At 43.8% G+C, this 17,520-nt stretch overlaps 1 protein-coding gene across 1 annotated transcript in view; it reads left to right on the top strand.

Moving 5' to 3' along the window:
* The window catches only part of LOC134533319 (uncharacterized), a 160,961-nt gene that overhangs the window by 21,236 nt on the left and 122,205 nt on the right, over nt 1–17,520 (top strand). The window contains exon 2 of the mRNA XM_063370813.1: nt 9,232–9,470. Coding sequence (XP_063226883.1) covers nt 9,232–9,470 — 239 coding nt within the window. The remainder of the gene's footprint in view (nt 1–9,231; nt 9,471–17,520) is intronic.

Below are 17,520 nucleotides of genomic sequence, written 5' to 3'. Positions count from 1 at the left end.
TAAATGACTACTGGATGAACTGTACATTGACTATTGGTCCAATGGTATCCTTGTGCTTAATTTTGGATAACGAAGGAAAATTTTTCACTGAAATCTAATAAAGCTATAACTTCTCTTTCACTTATTTTCTCTTTCAGCTGCTTGAGGTAGTCCAATTGTTTTTTTGTGTTATAGGAATGGGGTATGAGGTGTTCCATTTTTTGTACTAAAATTTCCATAAAGTCTTCTACACTTGTGGTAAGGGTTTGTAATTGTGTTCGGTCTGTATTGACCCACTGTTGATATTCAATCACATCATCTGGATCACAGTCTAAAGTATGATGTAGATGCTGCTTTAGAGTATCTGGAGAAGGACATTGCTCACATTGTCTTAGCATACAGGCAGGATTTAAAATGTCACATACAATATACAAAATAAGTGAACTATACTTTTCACCTACACCAAGACAGTGAAGAAGTAATTCAACATTTTGGTGTATAGTGCACACACAGACAGAATGGGTTCCAGAACTTCCAGCTAAAACGCACCATTTAGGATGCAACCTTCAAAACTTTGAAAACCCTACCTTGAGAGATGGATATTTTGCCTTAAAAGAACAATACAGCTCATGCAAGTTGCATAGCAAAAGTCTTTTCTGTTTGTTAACATTTTTGGATATACTAACTTTATCTTTCATTCCTGGCATTTCCCTGGGAAACTCATCATGACTGCACAGTTTCTTCAGGTAACTTCTTCCCACCTGTGGGATGAACTAATGCGCAGATTCCTTTTTCCAGTGTAAGTTGTCTTGCTTGTCTTACCATGTACTCAGAAACACCAAATTCTTGTGCTGCCTTCTGTCTGGACCATGATGAGGGATAAGGGTAAGAATTTGTAATTTTCTTTGTCTATTCATTGTGGGCAGCTTTTGCTTTATTTAAGTTACCAAACGGTCCAAATCGGCAGCCTTGTTCCACTTCATGCCTCTGTAATTCTGTACTTCCACTAGTTGATGTAGCTTGAAGCTATACATCTAATACTTTAGATATTTTGTCTGCTACAGCTGATGATACCTCTTGTACTTTACGTTTCCCATATTTTTCTTTTGCATGTTGTGGTACAGCATGCAGTTTTATTGGTGACTGTTGCAAATATTCCAAACTTTTGTCAAGTAAGCTACGGGTTTCTTCTTTTGATGCTTGAATCTCTAAACCCTCTGCAACGTCACTTTCAGATGATTCTGAAGATACCTGTGCACCTACTTCTTGAATATTATACAACCTATTCCTACATGGGGAGCATAATTTTTTACCAGGAATTAAATTAAGTCCCTTGTCTGCTGCTTTTCTGTAGCACTGTAAAGAGATTGTGCGCAAATAACGCTTAACTGGAACACTAAGCACTTCATAGGATCACAACATGTTGTCTGAAACATTTCATACTTCTTAATATAAAACAATTCGTGATGAAAACATATGGTGTGAAGATTATGTTTAGAAATACCTGTTCTCAGCACAAGAAGAGTGAATTTCTTTGGAAAGTGATTCCAATCTTTTGATTCCTTTTGTTTTAATATAACACTCTTTATGGCATTCTTCATGCATATCATTCCCAACAGAACAGAATTCTAGTTTAGTAGTACTGGTAGCCATGTAGTTCTCATCCAACTTATAATGAACTAAGACTTTCCACTAACATTATACACAGGCAGCGCAGTGAGACTGGCCTACACAGTGTAGTCTGCATGGTGGCAGACACAGGCTCTGACCCGGTTATCTTTATTGCTTTCCTCCCCTCCGCCCCTCTGTTCATGGGCCACTATACTGCATTTGCTGTGACAGCCCAGATATTAGGCCTATCTCTCAGCTGCCTCTGAGGAAGCAGGAAAAAAAACCAATGCCAAGGGGAACAGCGCAAGTATCAAAGAACCCATCTCTTATAGCTAGCAGGCAGACTCCATGCAGAAATGACATATGTACAGTCACATGACATGGCTCTGCAGATAACACAGGGAAGGTAAATAGAGGCTTTGAAATTTGCACAAAATCCTTGTGTAATATGCGGAAAATATGGGACATACACAACCCTTATATTCAATCCTCTTTGCTTCCATCTTCTGGCTGCCTTTTGTTAGGGGCCCCTTTTACATCACCAAGTCATTTTCATTTTGTTTTTCAACATTCCAGCAGAAAGCCACTATTTTTTTTAAATGTATATTATAGAAAATTTCCTCCTCTTTCACATAGTACCAAGATCATTTTTTTTTATGAGATCTGCCTTTTAAGATACAGTCTATTTTGTAATAAAGAATGCAGATGATACATGAAACATCAGTCATGTTAATAATTCTGTTATAACTTACAAACCATTCTAGATATAGCAATTTGGTGGAAAAATTTGAATTCTCTAGAGAATTTTACATAAGGAAAAGTGTTCTTATTCTGAAATATTGGTATTACAGTGAAATACAAAGCAAGGAAACACATATACTGACCAATTTATGCTGTCATTACAACCTGTTTTAGGCCAAAAATGGTCACAAAGGAACCTTCAATTTCTCAGGAAGTATTTTAGATAGAAATCTGAAATTTTGGTTTTTAAGTGGTCTTTTGTCACCTAACAATTGAACCAATTTTTATTAAAATCAAAAAACATGGGTTACATGCCCTGGATGAACTGACATGGAATGACCCTATGATGTTCATGTGGGTGGTGAGTGTAAGGCAGCCCTACACAATCGACTACAGCAGAAGCATGCATGCACACTATTGCATTTCCCCCTCAGCGTGGAGAAGTAACTGGAGCAGTGCTGATCGATGTGCCCTTGTAATTGTTGAACGATGAAGTGCCGTTTGAAGGACGTTTAATTACAATATGTTTACATACAGGCACCACAGCAATGAGAAGAGTTCCATTTAGTCCCAAACAAAGTTAGGATCTCTTCCCGTGTCTCGGTAGTTTCAACTTTTGGAAGAGAAAATAAACCTAGGATGACCTGGGCAGTCATTGCATCTAAAAGTTGCTGAAGAAGATAACATACATCGCACATCAAACACAAACCCAAGCATCTTCAGCTAATTTTGAAATTCCTCTCTCATGTAGATTTGAACCTTCTGAACAAAATTTACATCATCCAGTTCAAGGTACATCATTCCCAGTCCAAACAAACCAAAGTTGTACAAAACAAAAATAGTCAGTCATGGGGACTGTCAACAGAAGTAAAAACTTAAAACTTTGTTTTTTAATTTGTAATCTGACATAATTTCTACATCAAATGTACGTAAGAAAATTATTTTGGTATTATATCAGTACAATGTTAGCATGATATCAATATCATTTATCCTTACATCATTTTTTGGTCACAACAAATGTCAGTGATATGAAAAAAATTACGTAAAAATTCATTACCTGGCTATGACTTACCAGTGATGATAGACCTAGATCATGTATTCACGTGGTCAAACTAACTTCACTTACTGCTACTACAGCATGTCGGTGATGCGAACTCAAAAGATTTTACCCGTCCAAAAAAGAGTCCAACACGCACTTGATACAGTCGAGTATATACAATGTATTAGTGTATATATGCGTATACATGTACACAGGAAGCTGTGATTCGCCAGTCTGGCGCAACACGTCACTAGCATGTCGGTGACGCGAACACATAAGTTTTGCTCCTACCAAAAATCGCTCAACGCGACTAAAGAAGTTTTCACTTCAAAAAATGTATTTTATTGGTCCTACAAAAGCTATGAAAACAAGTAAGGCTTCCAGAACTACAACTCAGTTGGAACTTGCAGTTAGCCGGGTGCATGATGCAGCTCAGGTAACCTCAGCTGATACTAGAGGTCAGCATGACAGCCTCTCAATGCTGGGATCAGGAGTACCAACTGCGGCAGTCTCTCGCGTGTTGTGTAACGCACCCACACCACAGCACACGAGGAACAGCCTCTTTCTGCTCTTTGGACACGACTCAGAAAACATTATCTCGTTGTTATGTTTGTCATATTGTATTTTATTTCTTACCTTTGTTAAATTGTAATGTAAAAGCTTTATGAATAGTAAAATTAGTTACTGATCCAAATTTTAAAGAAATGGCCAAAATTATGTTCAGTAATTCAGACAAAAACATCAATTAAATAACTAAAGTCATTCCTCATAATTATAATATTTTGTATTTTATCAGTTGGGGTCAAGAGGTACCTTGAGGAGGCTGAAGTTTACTGCTTCTGATGATGACATGTACTGTATAACAACCTCTACTCAGTTTCTCCCTACATTTTATTTAAGTTGTTAATAAGAATACAAAAGAATTCTTTCAATGTACATATGTTTTAGTAAACATTTTTATTCATGAAAACAAATCGCCTTCTTTCACTAACGTATTACTCTACCATTGGTATTAATAAAGAAAATTTTTTTCATTCTGTTTGTGAGATACAAAGTGATCTATGTAATTTGATTGACTTATCTTAATAAATTCTTGCAGAAATTCATATATTATGGCACTCAGCACCGTGCGTAAAAAAATATATAAATGTGTGGTTGTTTGAACATTCCCAAAAGATATAGAAAGCTGTCCAGTGTGAGGGTGTTGAGTTGTGTTGGTGCGTGCGCAGGGCTGCACAAGGGGGACTGCCTGCCCTTCGTGGTGGAGGGCTGTGAGGGTGAGGGTGTTGGGGTGCATGCGCAGGGCTGCACAAGGGGGACTGCCTGCCCTTCGTGGTGGAGGGCTGTGAGGGTGAGGGTGTTGGGGTGCGTGCGCAGGGCTGCACAAGGGGGACTGCCTGCCCTTCCTGGTGGAGGGCTGTGAGGGTGAGGGTGTTGGGGTGCATGCGCAGGGCTGCACAAGGGGGACTGCCTGCCCTTCGTGGTGGAGGGCTGTGAGGGTGAAGGTGTTGGGGTGCGTGCGCAGGGCTGCACAAGGGGGACTGCCTGCCCTTCGTGGTGGAGGGCTGTGAGGGTGAGGGTGTTGGGGTGCGTGCGCAGGGCTGCACAAGGGGGACTGCCTGCCCTTCGTGGTGGAGGGCTGTGAGGGTGTTGGGGTGCGTGCGCAGGGCTGCACAAGGGGGACTGCCTGCCCTTCGTGGTGGAGGGCTATGAGGGTGAGGGTGTTGGGGTGCGTGCGCAGGGCTGCACAAGGGGGACTGCCTGCCCTTCGTGGTGGAGGGCTGTGAGGGTGAGGGTGTTGGGGTGCGTGCGCAGGGCTGCACAAGGGGGACTGCCTGTCCTTCGTGGTGGAGGGCTGTGAGGGTGAGGGTGTTGGGGTGCGTGCGCAGGGCTGCACAAGGGGGACTGCCTGCCCTTCGTGGTGGAGGGCTGTGAGGGTGAGGGTGTTGGGGTGCGTGCGCAGGGCTGCACAAGGGGGTCTGCCTGCCCTTCGTGGTGGAGGGCTGTGAGGGTGAGGGTGTTGGGGTGCGTGCGCAGGGCTGCACAAGGGGGACTGCCTGCCCTTCGTGGTGGAGGGCTGTGAGGGTGAGGGTGTTGGGGTGCGTGCGCAGGGCTGCACAAGGGGGACTGCCTGCCCTTCGTGGTGGAGGGCTGTGAGGGTGTTGGGGTGCGTGCACAGGGCTGCACAAGGGGGACTGCCTGCCCTTCGTGGTGGAGGGCTGTGAGGGTGAGGGTGTTGGGGTGTGTGCGCAGGGCTGCACAAGGGGGACTGCCTGCCCTTCGTGGTGGAGGGCTGTGAGGGTGAGGGTGTTGGGGTGCGTGCGCAGGGCTACACAAGGGGGACTGCCTGCCCTTCGTGGTGGAGGGCTGTGAGGGTGAGGGTGTTGGGGTGCGTGCGCAGGGCTGCACAAGGGGGACTGCCTGCCCTTCGTGGTGGAGGGCTGTGAGGGTGAGGGTGTTGGGGTGCGTGCGCAGGGCTGCACAAGGGGGACTGCCTGCCCTTCGTGGTGGAGGGCTGTGAGGGTGAGGGTGTTGGGGTGCGTGCGCAGGGCTGCACAAGGGGGACTGCCTGCCCTTCGTGGTGGAGGGCTGTGAGGGTGAGGGTGTTGGGGTGCGTGCGCAGGGCTGCACAAGGGGGACTGCCTGCCCTTCGTGGTGGAGGGCTGTGAGGGTGAGGGTGTTGGGGTGCGTGCGCAGGGCTGCACAAGGGGGACTGCCTGCCCTTCGTGGTGGAGGGCTGTGAGGGTGAGGGTGTTGGGGTGCGTGCGCAGGGCTGCACAAGGGGGACTGCCTGCCCTTCGTGGTGGAGGGCTGTGAGGGTATGGGTGTTGGGGTGCGTGCGCAGGGCTGCACAAGGGGGACTGCCTGCCCTTCGTGGTGGAGGGCTGTGAGGGTGAGGGTGTTGGGGTGCGTGCGCAGGGCTGCACAAGGGGGACTGCCTGCCCTTCGTGGTGGAGGGCTGTGAGGGTATGGGTGTTGGGGTGCGTGCGCAGGGCTGCACAAGGGGGACTGCCTGCCCTTCGTGGTGGAGGGCTGTGAGGGTGAGGGTGTTGGGGTGCGTGCGCAGGGCTGCACAAGGGGGACTGCCTGCCCTTCGTGGTGGAGGGCTGTGAGGGTATGGGTGTTGGGGTGCGTGCGCAGGGCTGCACAAGGGGGACTGCCTGCCCTTCGTGGTGGAGGGCTGTGAGGGTGAGGGTGTTGGGGTGCGTGCGCAGGGCTGCACAAGGGGGACTGCCTGCCCTTCGTGGTGGAGGGCTGTGAGGGTGAGGGTGTTGGGGTGCGTGCGCAGGGCTGCACAAGGGGGACTGCCTGCCCTTCGTGGTGGAGGGCTGTGAGGGTGAGGGTGTTGGGGTGCGTGCGCAGGGCTGCACAAGGGGGACTGCCTGCCCTTCGTGGTGGAGGGCTGTGAGGGTATGGGTGTTGGGGTGCGTGCGCAGGGCTGCACAAGGGGGACTGCCTGCCCTTCGTGGTGGAGGGCTGTGAGGGTGAGGGTGTTGGGGTGCATGCGCAGGGCTGCACAAGGGGGACTGCCTGCCCTTCGTGGTGGAGGGCTGTGAGGGTGAGGGTGTTGGGGTGCGTGCGCAGGGCTGCACAAGGGGGACTGCCTGCCCTTCCTGGTGGAGGGCTGTGAGGGTGAGGGTGTTGGGGTGCATGCGCAGGGCTGCACAAGGGGGACTGCCTGCCCTTCGTGGTGGAGGGCTGTGAGGGTGAAGGTGTTGGGGTGCGTGCGCAGGGCTGCACAAGGGGGACTGCCTGCCCTTCGTGGTGGAGGGCTGTGAGGGTGAGGGTGTTGGGGTGCGTGCGCAGGGCTGCACAAGGGGGACTGCCTGCCCTTCGTGGTGGAGGGCTGTGAGGGTGTTGGGGTGCGTGCGCAGGGCTGCACAAGGGGGACTGCCTGCCCTTCGTGGTGGAGGGCTATGAGGGTGAGGGTGTTGGGGTGCGTGCGCAGGGCTGCACAAGGGGGACTGCCTGCCCTTCGTGGTGGAGGGCTGTGAGGGTGAGGGTGTTGGGGTGCGTGCGCAGGGCTGCACAAGGGGGACTGCCTGTCCTTCGTGGTGGAGGGCTGTGAGGGTGAGGGTGTTGGGGTGCGTGCGCAGGGCTGCACAAGGGGGACTGCCTGCCCTTCGTGGTGGAGGGCTGTGAGGGTGAGGGTGTTGGGGTGCGTGCGCAGGGCTGCACAAGGGGGTCTGCCTGCCCTTCGTGGTGGAGGGCTGTGAGGGTGAGGGTGTTGGGGTGCGTGCGCAGGGCTGCACAAGGGGGACTGCCTGCCCTTCGTGGTGGAGGGCTGTGAGGGTGAGGGTGTTGGGGTGCGTGCGCAGGGCTGCACAAGGGGGACTGCCTGCCCTTCGTGGTGGAGGGCTGTGAGGGTGTTGGGGTGCGTGCACAGGGCTGCACAAGGGGGACTGCCTGCCCTTCGTGGTGGAGGGCTGTGAGGGTGAGGGTGTTGGGGTGTGTGCGCAGGGCTGCACAAGGGGGACTGCCTGCCCTTCGTGGTGGAGGGCTGTGAGGGTGAGGGTGTTGGGGTGCGTGCGCAGGGCTACACAAGGGGGACTGCCTGCCCTTCGTGGTGGAGGGCTGTGAGGGTGAGGGTGTTGGGGTGCGTGCGCAGGGCTGCACAAGGGGGACTGCCTGCCCTTCGTGGTGGAGGGCTGTGAGGGTGAGGGTGTTGGGGTGCGTGCGCAGGGCTGCACAAGGGGGACTGCCTGCCCTTCGTGGTGGAGGGCTGTGAGGGTGAGGGTGTTGGGGTGCGTGCGCAGGGCTGCACAAGGGGGACTGCCTGCCCTTCGTGGTGGAGGGCTGTGAGGGTGAGGGTGTTGGGGTGCGTGCGCAGGGCTGCACAAGGGGGACTGCCTGCCCTTCGTGGTGGAGGGCTGTGAGGGTGAGGGTGTTGGGGTGCGTGCGCAGGGCTGCACAAGGGGGACTGCCTGCCCTTCGTGGTGGAGGGCTGTGAGGGTGAGGGTGTTGGGGTGCGTGCGCAGGGCTGCACAAGGGGGACTGCCTGCCCTTCGTGGTGGAGGGCTGTGAGGGTATGGGTGTTGGGGTGCGTGCGCAGGGCTGCACAAGGGGGACTGCCTGCCCTTCGTGGTGGAGGGCTGTGAGGGTGAGGGTGTTGGGGTGCGTGCGCAGGGCTGCACAAGGGGGACTGCCTGCCCTTCGTGGTGGAGGGCTGTGAGGGTATGGGTGTTGGGGTGCGTGCGCAGGGCTGCACAAGGGGGACTGCCTGCCCTTCGTGGTGGAGGGCTGTGAGGGTGAGGGTGTTGGGGTGCGTGCGCAGGGCTGCACAAGGGGGACTGCCTGCCCTTCGTGGTGGAGGGCTGTGAGGGTATGGGTGTTGGGGTGCGTGCGCAGGGCTGCACAAGGGGGACTGCCTGCCCTTCGTGGTGGAGGGCTGTGAGGCTGAGGGTGTTGGGGTGCGTGCGCAGGGCTGCACAAGGGGGACTGCCTGCCCTTCGTGGTGGAGGGCTGTGAGGGTGTTGGGGTGCGTGCGCAGGGCTGCACAAGGGGGACTGCCTGCCCTTCGTGGTGGAGGGCTGTGAGGGTGAGGGTGTTGGGGTGCGTGCGCAGGGCTGCACAAGGGGGACTGCCTGCCCTTCGTGGTGGAGGGCTGTGAGGGTATGGGTGTTGGGGTGCGTGCGCAGGGCTGCACAAGGGGGACTGCCTGCCCTTCGTGGTGGAGTGCTGTGAGGGTGAGGGTGTTGGGGTGCGTGCGCAGGGCTGCACAAGGGGGACTGCCTGCCCTTCGTGGTGGAGGGCTGTGAGGGTGAGGGTGTTGGGGTGCGTGCGCAGGGCTGCACAAGGGGGACTGCCTGCCCTTCGTGGTGGAGGGCTGTGAGGGTGAGGGTGTTGGGGTGCGTGCGCAGGGCTGCACAAGGGGGACTGCCTGCCCTTCGTGGTGGAGGGCCACCAGGTGGGGCTGGTGCGGCCCGACGTGCTGCGCCAGCTGCTCTGCTTCCCCGACATCTTCCTGGTGCAGCCCGACGCGGTGGAGCTGAACCCCGCCTTCCGCGACTACTCGGAGCGCACGGCCCGCCTCGAGGGCTTCCTGCGGCAGTGCCGCGCGCTGCACGTCTTCGTGGCGCTGCAGGGCTGGCGGGACGAGGTGATGCCGCGTGCTTTAACCTGTACTTACTTAATAAAGTAGCAATTGGAAGTAACCAAATTGAAATTACCTCGTATACTTACAAAGTGCATCATCAGTTCTGTGAAATTGATAAACATGGATTTCCCACATATTAACATCAATTACAGCAGTTTTTACTCCTTCCTGTATCATTTCCTTGCTATTGAGAATATCTAAGAATGTTTATGTGTCTGTTAATCATATTTACAACTTAGGTACCAAATACCCGAGATAGTTAAACGTGTGAAAAACTAAATGGTCACAGAATAATAATGCTTGGTTTTAAAGGCAGGAGTTGGAACCCATTAAATGAGTTACAGTAGAATCCCGCCGATGCGACCCCCCTCTGATGCATCCATTCCGTTTATACGACCGTTTTTTGAGAAACCGTGACAAATTTAAGCAGAGAAAGTCGAAAATTTGAGTAAAATCGGCTGAAAAACAAGTCTGTTACACTTTGTTGGGCATTATGTGTTCACGTTTATCTTGGCGAGAGCTGTACTGTAAGCAGGTAGGCATACAAAAGACGGCTAAAAATAGATACCACCCCTCTAGACTGTCCACGCGGCAGTGTCTAGCCGAGCTCGGCGCCTCCACTATAGCCAGCGCACGGTAAGTTCATACTTTTAGGAAGCCCTGCTTCAAGCTGGGATCTATTTTCAAGGTGACTATGTATCCTTCGGCCAAATATCAACAATAACATTGCCATGTGGAAAACCATGTGACTACCACATGGCAATGTTTTGGTTGGGTAACTGTCAAATAGGGATGTAATTAATGGATAATAAAATTACACTGCAATTTTTATAATTGGTTAAATGTCAGTAGAAAATGTCATAACACCATGTTTAATAATTCAAATATTAAATATAAAAAAATCTAAGCAAATTTTTATAGTTTAGAGTTTAAACCCAGCGTGGTGCTGTGTCTTCACATAATATCTATAAAAATTGATGTTAAGTTTTACTAAAGAAATTTTGCTGCTTCGAGATTACTATATCACACAGTGCTATGGTTGAAAGCATGTAAATTATGTCAGTATCATTTATGAAGAATTTAACTTTAAGAAATTATTCAGTATGAGGTAGCTATGTAAACTGTTAGTTTCCTAAAGCCGTGAGTGCCAGGGACATCACTGCCATTACATCGAGAGGTCATTTGTGAATAGAAAATAACAAGTTAGTAACACTTTTCTGGCACTACGAACTGAGTCAAGTATCGGTTAAAGGTTATGGCTAACCAACATGTGTTTTGTAATTAGAGGCATTATTTTCTATCAAGCAGAATAAATTTTAAATTCAAATTCTAAGTTATACATTAAACATTTCTGTAAGTGTGTATTTTACTGTGTCTATGTGGTTTGTCTCATATAAAAACTATATCACTTAAGTATGTACAATGCAGAAAAGAAATTGTTGCCATAAAAAACTTAACTTAAGAATCTGTAATAAAATAGATATATTAAATAAATCGAAACTCAGAAATTAATTATCACTACCATCAATATTATGTTATATCCTGTAATGAAACTAATGTTTAAGAATCACATATAAACACAGCAGAGATATTACATATCACTAAACACGTTATCCAGAACACCTGTAATTAAAAAGCATACATTAGCCCATTTACCCTGAGCATATGTAATTAAAAACATGAAATTTTAACCAACTACATTGTAAAAATTCCTACCTACGCATACTCAAATGGATCATTAAATGCAGCTTAGAAGCAATAATTTTAAAAAAAAATTATCATACCGATTTTATAATCTCTAATGTTTACCAAACATACGGGTATTTTTCGCAAAACAAAAGATTATAATAATTTTCAGAAAGACTGCACTAAAATGTAAACACAATTATACATTTTTTACTTGAATTAAATTAATAATATACATTAATTGCTATTTTTTAGTCGGTGAACCTCCTCCTTGATGTTGTGGGTTGAAAATGCTTACAAATGAAAGAAAACGCTACGCATTGTTTACACAATTATGTTTACAGTATTTAATTGTAGGCCTATACTGACCTCTAAGGACCTATGTATTATTTAATGTGCTGTCTTGAACAGCCCTGCAACCTTTTCCACGGGTGCACAGCAGATAAATCCATTACCTAATATTTATTTATTTATTTATTTATTTAATATTTGTTGCATGCCTACCTACAGCTTATGGCCTTGGGTGGTAGGCACGATACAAACAACACATATACATACAGACAGACAGAACACAACAATACAAAATACAAGACAACAAAACAAAACAAAACGATACACACAACATGCAACATTTAATAATTAGTAAATAATTTATTTGTAAATTTTATAATGTAGAAATAAGAATAACACAAAAAAAAAACTAACTTGAAACAATATGATTATTCACCACAAGAAAGAGAAAAAAAAAAATTAAGTTAGGAATAGTTGTATTTTTTAAAATTTTATTTTGCATCTAATTCAGGAAATAACCTTGCATATTTATTGTAATTTTTAGTTATTCTGTTTAATAGATCATTAGTTTTACTTAACGTACAAATTTAAGATTGATTACGACTATTGAAAGTAGGTATTCTAATTCCAGTGTTGTGAAGAAAATAGTTACAATTAATTCTATTTTTATAACAATTGTGTACAAATAATGCATCTAATACTTCTCTTCTTAATGGTAAGGAACCAAGAAGGGAGTGTAAATCTACATTTAGATTAATGTTTCTTTTTAGGTTTATAATTTTGATCAGTTTGAATTGTATATTATCCAATTTGTCACTATCTGATTTATTAATGTTATTCCAAATCAAAGAACCATATTCAAATTTAGATCTCACCAAGGATATATAAAGACTAAGTGTTGAATCTAAATTAGATGCATTAAATGTGATATATTTAATCAACGCTAACATTTTATTAGCATTTGATCTAAGTGTTTCAATATGATTGTGAAAGAATAATTTTGAATCTAGCACAATACCTAAGTCTCTGACACAGTTTGATTTTGCAATAGTACAATTGTCTAGTTTATATTCAAATACAATAGGATTATATTTTCTTGAGAAGGTTATTGTGGTGGTTTTACTGTAGTTAAGTTTAACGAGATTAGTCTTACACCATGCAACAACAGAAGAAATGTCATGTTGAAGTAAGTGACAGTCATTTAATGAAGTAATTTTTCTATATATTTTTAGGTCATCTGCAATTAACAGACCAACAGAATAATTTAGTGCTTTGGTTATATCATCAATAAAAATGTTGAACAGAAGGGGAGAAAGGGTACCACCTTGAGGTACTCCAGAGTTTGCCATATGTAAATCAGATTTAGTTTTATTAATAGAAACAAAGTATTTCCTATCTTTTAAATAGCTGCCAAACCATTTGATATATTTGTCGCTCAATCCCATAATGGATAATTTGCTGAGTAATATCTGATGGTTTACTGTATCAAAAGCCTTTGCTAAATCAAAATAGCAAGCATCCACTTGGCCTTGGGTTTATCACTTCAGAATAAATTGGATTTATGAAAGTTATCAGATTGGTAGTAGTAGATTTGCCAATTCTGAAACCATGCTGACAATCAGATAGTTTATTTTTGAGATTGAAATCAAGGTCCTTAAATATTATTTTATCAAAAACTTTAGCAAATCCATTTAAAAGAGAAATAGGCCTATAATTTGTGACATTAAATTTACTACCTTTTTTATGTATAGGAATGACCTTGGCAGTTTTCCATATATTGGGGTAGATGCTGTTTTTAATACTGCTATTGAATATAAACTGAAGGATAGGAACAAGAACCAGAGAGCATCCTTTTATTATGAAATTAGGAATACCATCTGGACCTGTTGACATAGTAGATTTCAAGGATTTGATCCCCCATAGTACAAGACTCTCAGTAATAGTGGACATAGGAATGGAGCAAGCAGTATTATCAGATATCAAAGGAGTGCTGTTATTGGCTGGAGTTACATATACGCTAGAAAAATAGTTCGCAAAACTGTTTGCAATACAAAATGTGTCATTAGTGACAGTATCATTGACCGAAAATATAAGAACGTGTCTGTTCGTAATTTGCCCAACATTCAAAACAAGAAAGCTGCGAGGAAGGTACTTTTACACTATTTTACAAACACGCCCCAACCTAACGGAACGTTTTCACGCACATACTTTCATAACGTGTTAATTAGTCACTTTTTCACGGTCGTGACGCCCAGATCTAGAAGAAATGCTGTCATTTCTGCGACATCACCCTGTTCCAGTTGACCTGTATTCATTAACATAGTAACTCTTCGTGCCACGTTGATAATATCTTGCTGTCTCCTTCTTTACATTCATTTTAATAACCTAACAAACCGTAATAACTAACACAAAGTTACACTGTAAAAGCAATAGTTCACTACAAGTTACAATCAAGACAACCCTTTAAAATTAGAAAATTAATTAGTACACAAATACACTGGATGTTTTTGGAAAATCAGAAGTCGTTTTGAGCAAACAAGCGTTCAACATGGTTCGGGCCGACACACAGTTACGTAGGTGATTCATCCGCAACAGCTTGCAACGTCATCTGTAAACAAAATAACTTAACTTTCGTATATATTAAACAATATTACTCCAGGATCTGGAAATAAACATATGTGAAACATTTTAAGCAATATTTATCGTTATTTCAGCTGTTCAAAATTACATACTAAGGAACTATTTCTTCAAGTGTGTAGCCATCATACCGATAAATATCGTTGCCACGCGTGTTTAAAAACTTACATATAAAATTAACAAATACAAATTATTTCAGTTTTCATACACACGTACGGAAACGTAATAGCTTGATAAATTATGTCGTCCTATTTTGTTTATTTATTTGTCAAACAAATTGCACAATAGTAAACCAAATATACTTAGTTCCATTTTTCAACAGTTCTTCCCAAAAGTACGAACTTACCGTGCGGCGACTATATCGCACGAAAAGCCGTCTCAGCTGTCATGTTATCTTACCCGCCCGGCGGCTTGACGTCATACGTGACGTGACGCTTACCTCTCCCATCCCCTGCTAATTCTTCAAGGCTCATCCCTCCCAGAGCCACAAACCATGTAAAAACAACACCCCCCCTCCTTTTTCAACTAACATTTCAACACATTCCCTCCCTTATTTCAACCTTCTGCATGAGAAACTGTCAGCGTGTTTTATTTCTTCTTTTTTTTTACGCTGCGAAGGGAGGAAGGGACGAAATGATAATTGCTTGAGCTGTCAAAATAAACATAGCTGACGGCAGGGCGGGAGCGCATCCTGTCGGTCTGTTGCGGTGATTATCTACTCCAAAAACATGTCACAGCATTTCAGGATAGCATTGTTCATATATCTTTCGTTTATAGCCGAATGTTTTCTACCTGATCCACACAAGTTCCTTCGCCACGTTTTGAACCTAGCTTGACTTTCGTCTGAAAATCAGTATTTATAATTGTAAACAACTTCTCGACTTTGACAGTAAATCTTGAAAGAATTCTGTTTTGAAAAATCCAATTGCTGAACTCTGCATGCAGATGAGTTTGTCGCAAGTTGTTGGGTGTTGGTGCATGTGACGTCGTGGCATTATCGTCATTTCACGCTCAACAATTTGTCTTATTATCTTCGTAATATCTTGTAATAGTGGGGCAATTCTGAGTTACATCAATTGTACACATCATGTCAAATTTTTCAAAGTGTATCATTTGGCCCAATTTGTTGTGCTTCTGTCTTTTTATTTTGAGATTTGATGCAATTCTGATCCCAGCAGAAACATAAAAACAAGAAAAGTTGGAAACAATTGCAGTTTATTTAATTTCATTATTTTCATTTGCATCCTAGTACCGTAACCTGTTGAATGTTTGCGAATGTACAGTAGCAAAATGCAACTGAATTATGAAGAATTTATTATAAAAAAATAAAAAATAATCCTTTTCGGCACAGCCTTCAGGCGCAGGTATATTTCAAAGCTTTGTTTCTTTTGAATTAGTCAAAAATCTTCTGGAGGAAAATTTAGAAAACTTAATGTACAAAACATCCAATTTGTTGTCCAATATTTCAAAAGTACTGATGAAACATTTCAGTATATTGGGAGCAGCCAGACTGTTGAAAGTATGACAGCACGTCAGCGGCCGTGAGCTCAGCAGATAGGCCCTGCTCTGTGTCTTGCTGTCCTGTGAGGTTAACCCTCTTAGTGCCAGCCTCTGCTAGGATGGTACATGGTAGTGCTAATAGTGCCAGGTCATTTTTAACTAAATTGCATCTCTAGAGTTTAATTTTAATAACTTTTTAACCTTTACTGTTATAACTATAAAATTTTTTACTGTTTATAGATAAATGTTTTCTTCTGTCACTTCTCATGTTTAAACATAAAAATTTTCATCTTATTTTATTTTTGTTGTTTTTTAAATTAAAAAAAAAATATTATTAAATTTTTTTTATGGATTGTAATGTGGATAGGGAGTAGTTTTGACAGTAATATTCTTTGATTTGAATTTTTTTTTAAATATTTAATTGTTTTTCTATATGATAGTATAATAGTAATGTAATTTTTTCCAATATTTATTCTAATAATAATTTTTTGAAAAAAAAAAAAAAAAAAACATTGCTTTTCTAACTGTGTACAATACAAATGAAATATTTTCTTAGCATAAGTCCAACTATATAGTGTATTTTGAATCCTTATAATTTTTTAATAATTATAAGTCTGTTATTAATGTATTTAAAAAGTAAACGATTTAATTAAAAAATTATGCATTGCTATTGTATGTCTTTACACAAATTTAGGTGAAACTGACTTTCAAATTTTAGAAGAAAAATATTGTCTTGGTTTGATCAGCATTTTGCATTATCACATTTTTTTCAATTAAAAATATAAAATTAATTGGTAGTTCATGATAACAACAACGATAAATCCATCACAACTATAGTCAAATAAATATTCACTGGTCCTAGCAGCTGTGTTTACTAAAACAAACACCATGCAATCCTTTATGGCATTTTGCACAAACTGTCCTTGAACGCTTTCTTTTTCCTCCCTGACGTTTACTCGATACACTGCAAACACAACATTCTTTTTCTTTCTTCAATGGCAGTTTCAGAATTCCTGATGACGCCACACTTTTGTTAGTGTCACCAGGTTGTTGGTGTTGCTGTTCTAGCCACTCTTTCCCGAGACTGTCCACTACAGCAGAGACTAACTCATATCTTGTCAGAATGTTACCATCTGTATTCATTTTGTACAAAATATAACTGTTGAGTACCATACGGCCAAATATATTGAAACATACTTTTTTCCAGTATTTCAATGACCTTCTTTCGTCGAGATAACAATACAGCATCATATCACTTGTGTCTATACCACCCATGTATTTATTGTATTTGTGAATGATTTCTGGTTTTTCACACACTCTCTCTAGTCCGTGCCGTTTTTTAGTACACTGAACATCTTCTGTTTTTCCATTTGTTGATAGTAAAATTACTGGTTTTGTTTGAGATTTCTTTTCGCGATATGCCAATAACAGCAGTTCATTACTTTTGAAATACCTTTTCTCCCCAACCTGAAATTTATTTTGCCTGTGTAATTCGGCTGGTAGATGCTTCCTGTTCCGCCTAACAGTGCCAGTAAGGTAAGTCCCTTCAGAATAGAGTTTCTGTGCAACTGGTACACTTGTAAAAAAATTATCAACAAAAATGTGATAACCTTTTCGAAGTAAATTCACACCTGATAATAGCTTCATTATCACAGTGTACCCAAGACCATATAGTTTTATGCTAGTCTTATCTAATTGATCTTTAGCACCACGGTATACATAAAATCCCATGCAGTAATTGACAGTACTATCACATAGCATCCAAAATTTTATTCCCCATCTATGGTGGTGTTTGTTGGGAAGGTATTGAAGTAATGAAGTATGGCTCTTTGTTCCGACCAAACTTTCATCAATGCTCAGCATTTGGTATGGAGTGAAGTGGTGCTTGAAAACATTATTTGCGTGGTCAATAATTGGCTTGAATTTTCCTTCTGGATCA

Source organism: Bacillus rossius, chromosome 6 (genome assembly GCF_032445375.1).
Source record: "Bacillus rossius redtenbacheri isolate Brsri chromosome 6, Brsri_v3, whole genome shotgun sequence".
Taxonomy (NCBI): Eukaryota; Metazoa; Arthropoda; class Insecta; order Phasmatodea; family Bacillidae; genus Bacillus; species Bacillus rossius.
The sequence above is the reverse complement of the archived record's forward strand: the minus strand, read 5'-3'. Positions and strand labels throughout refer to the sequence as shown.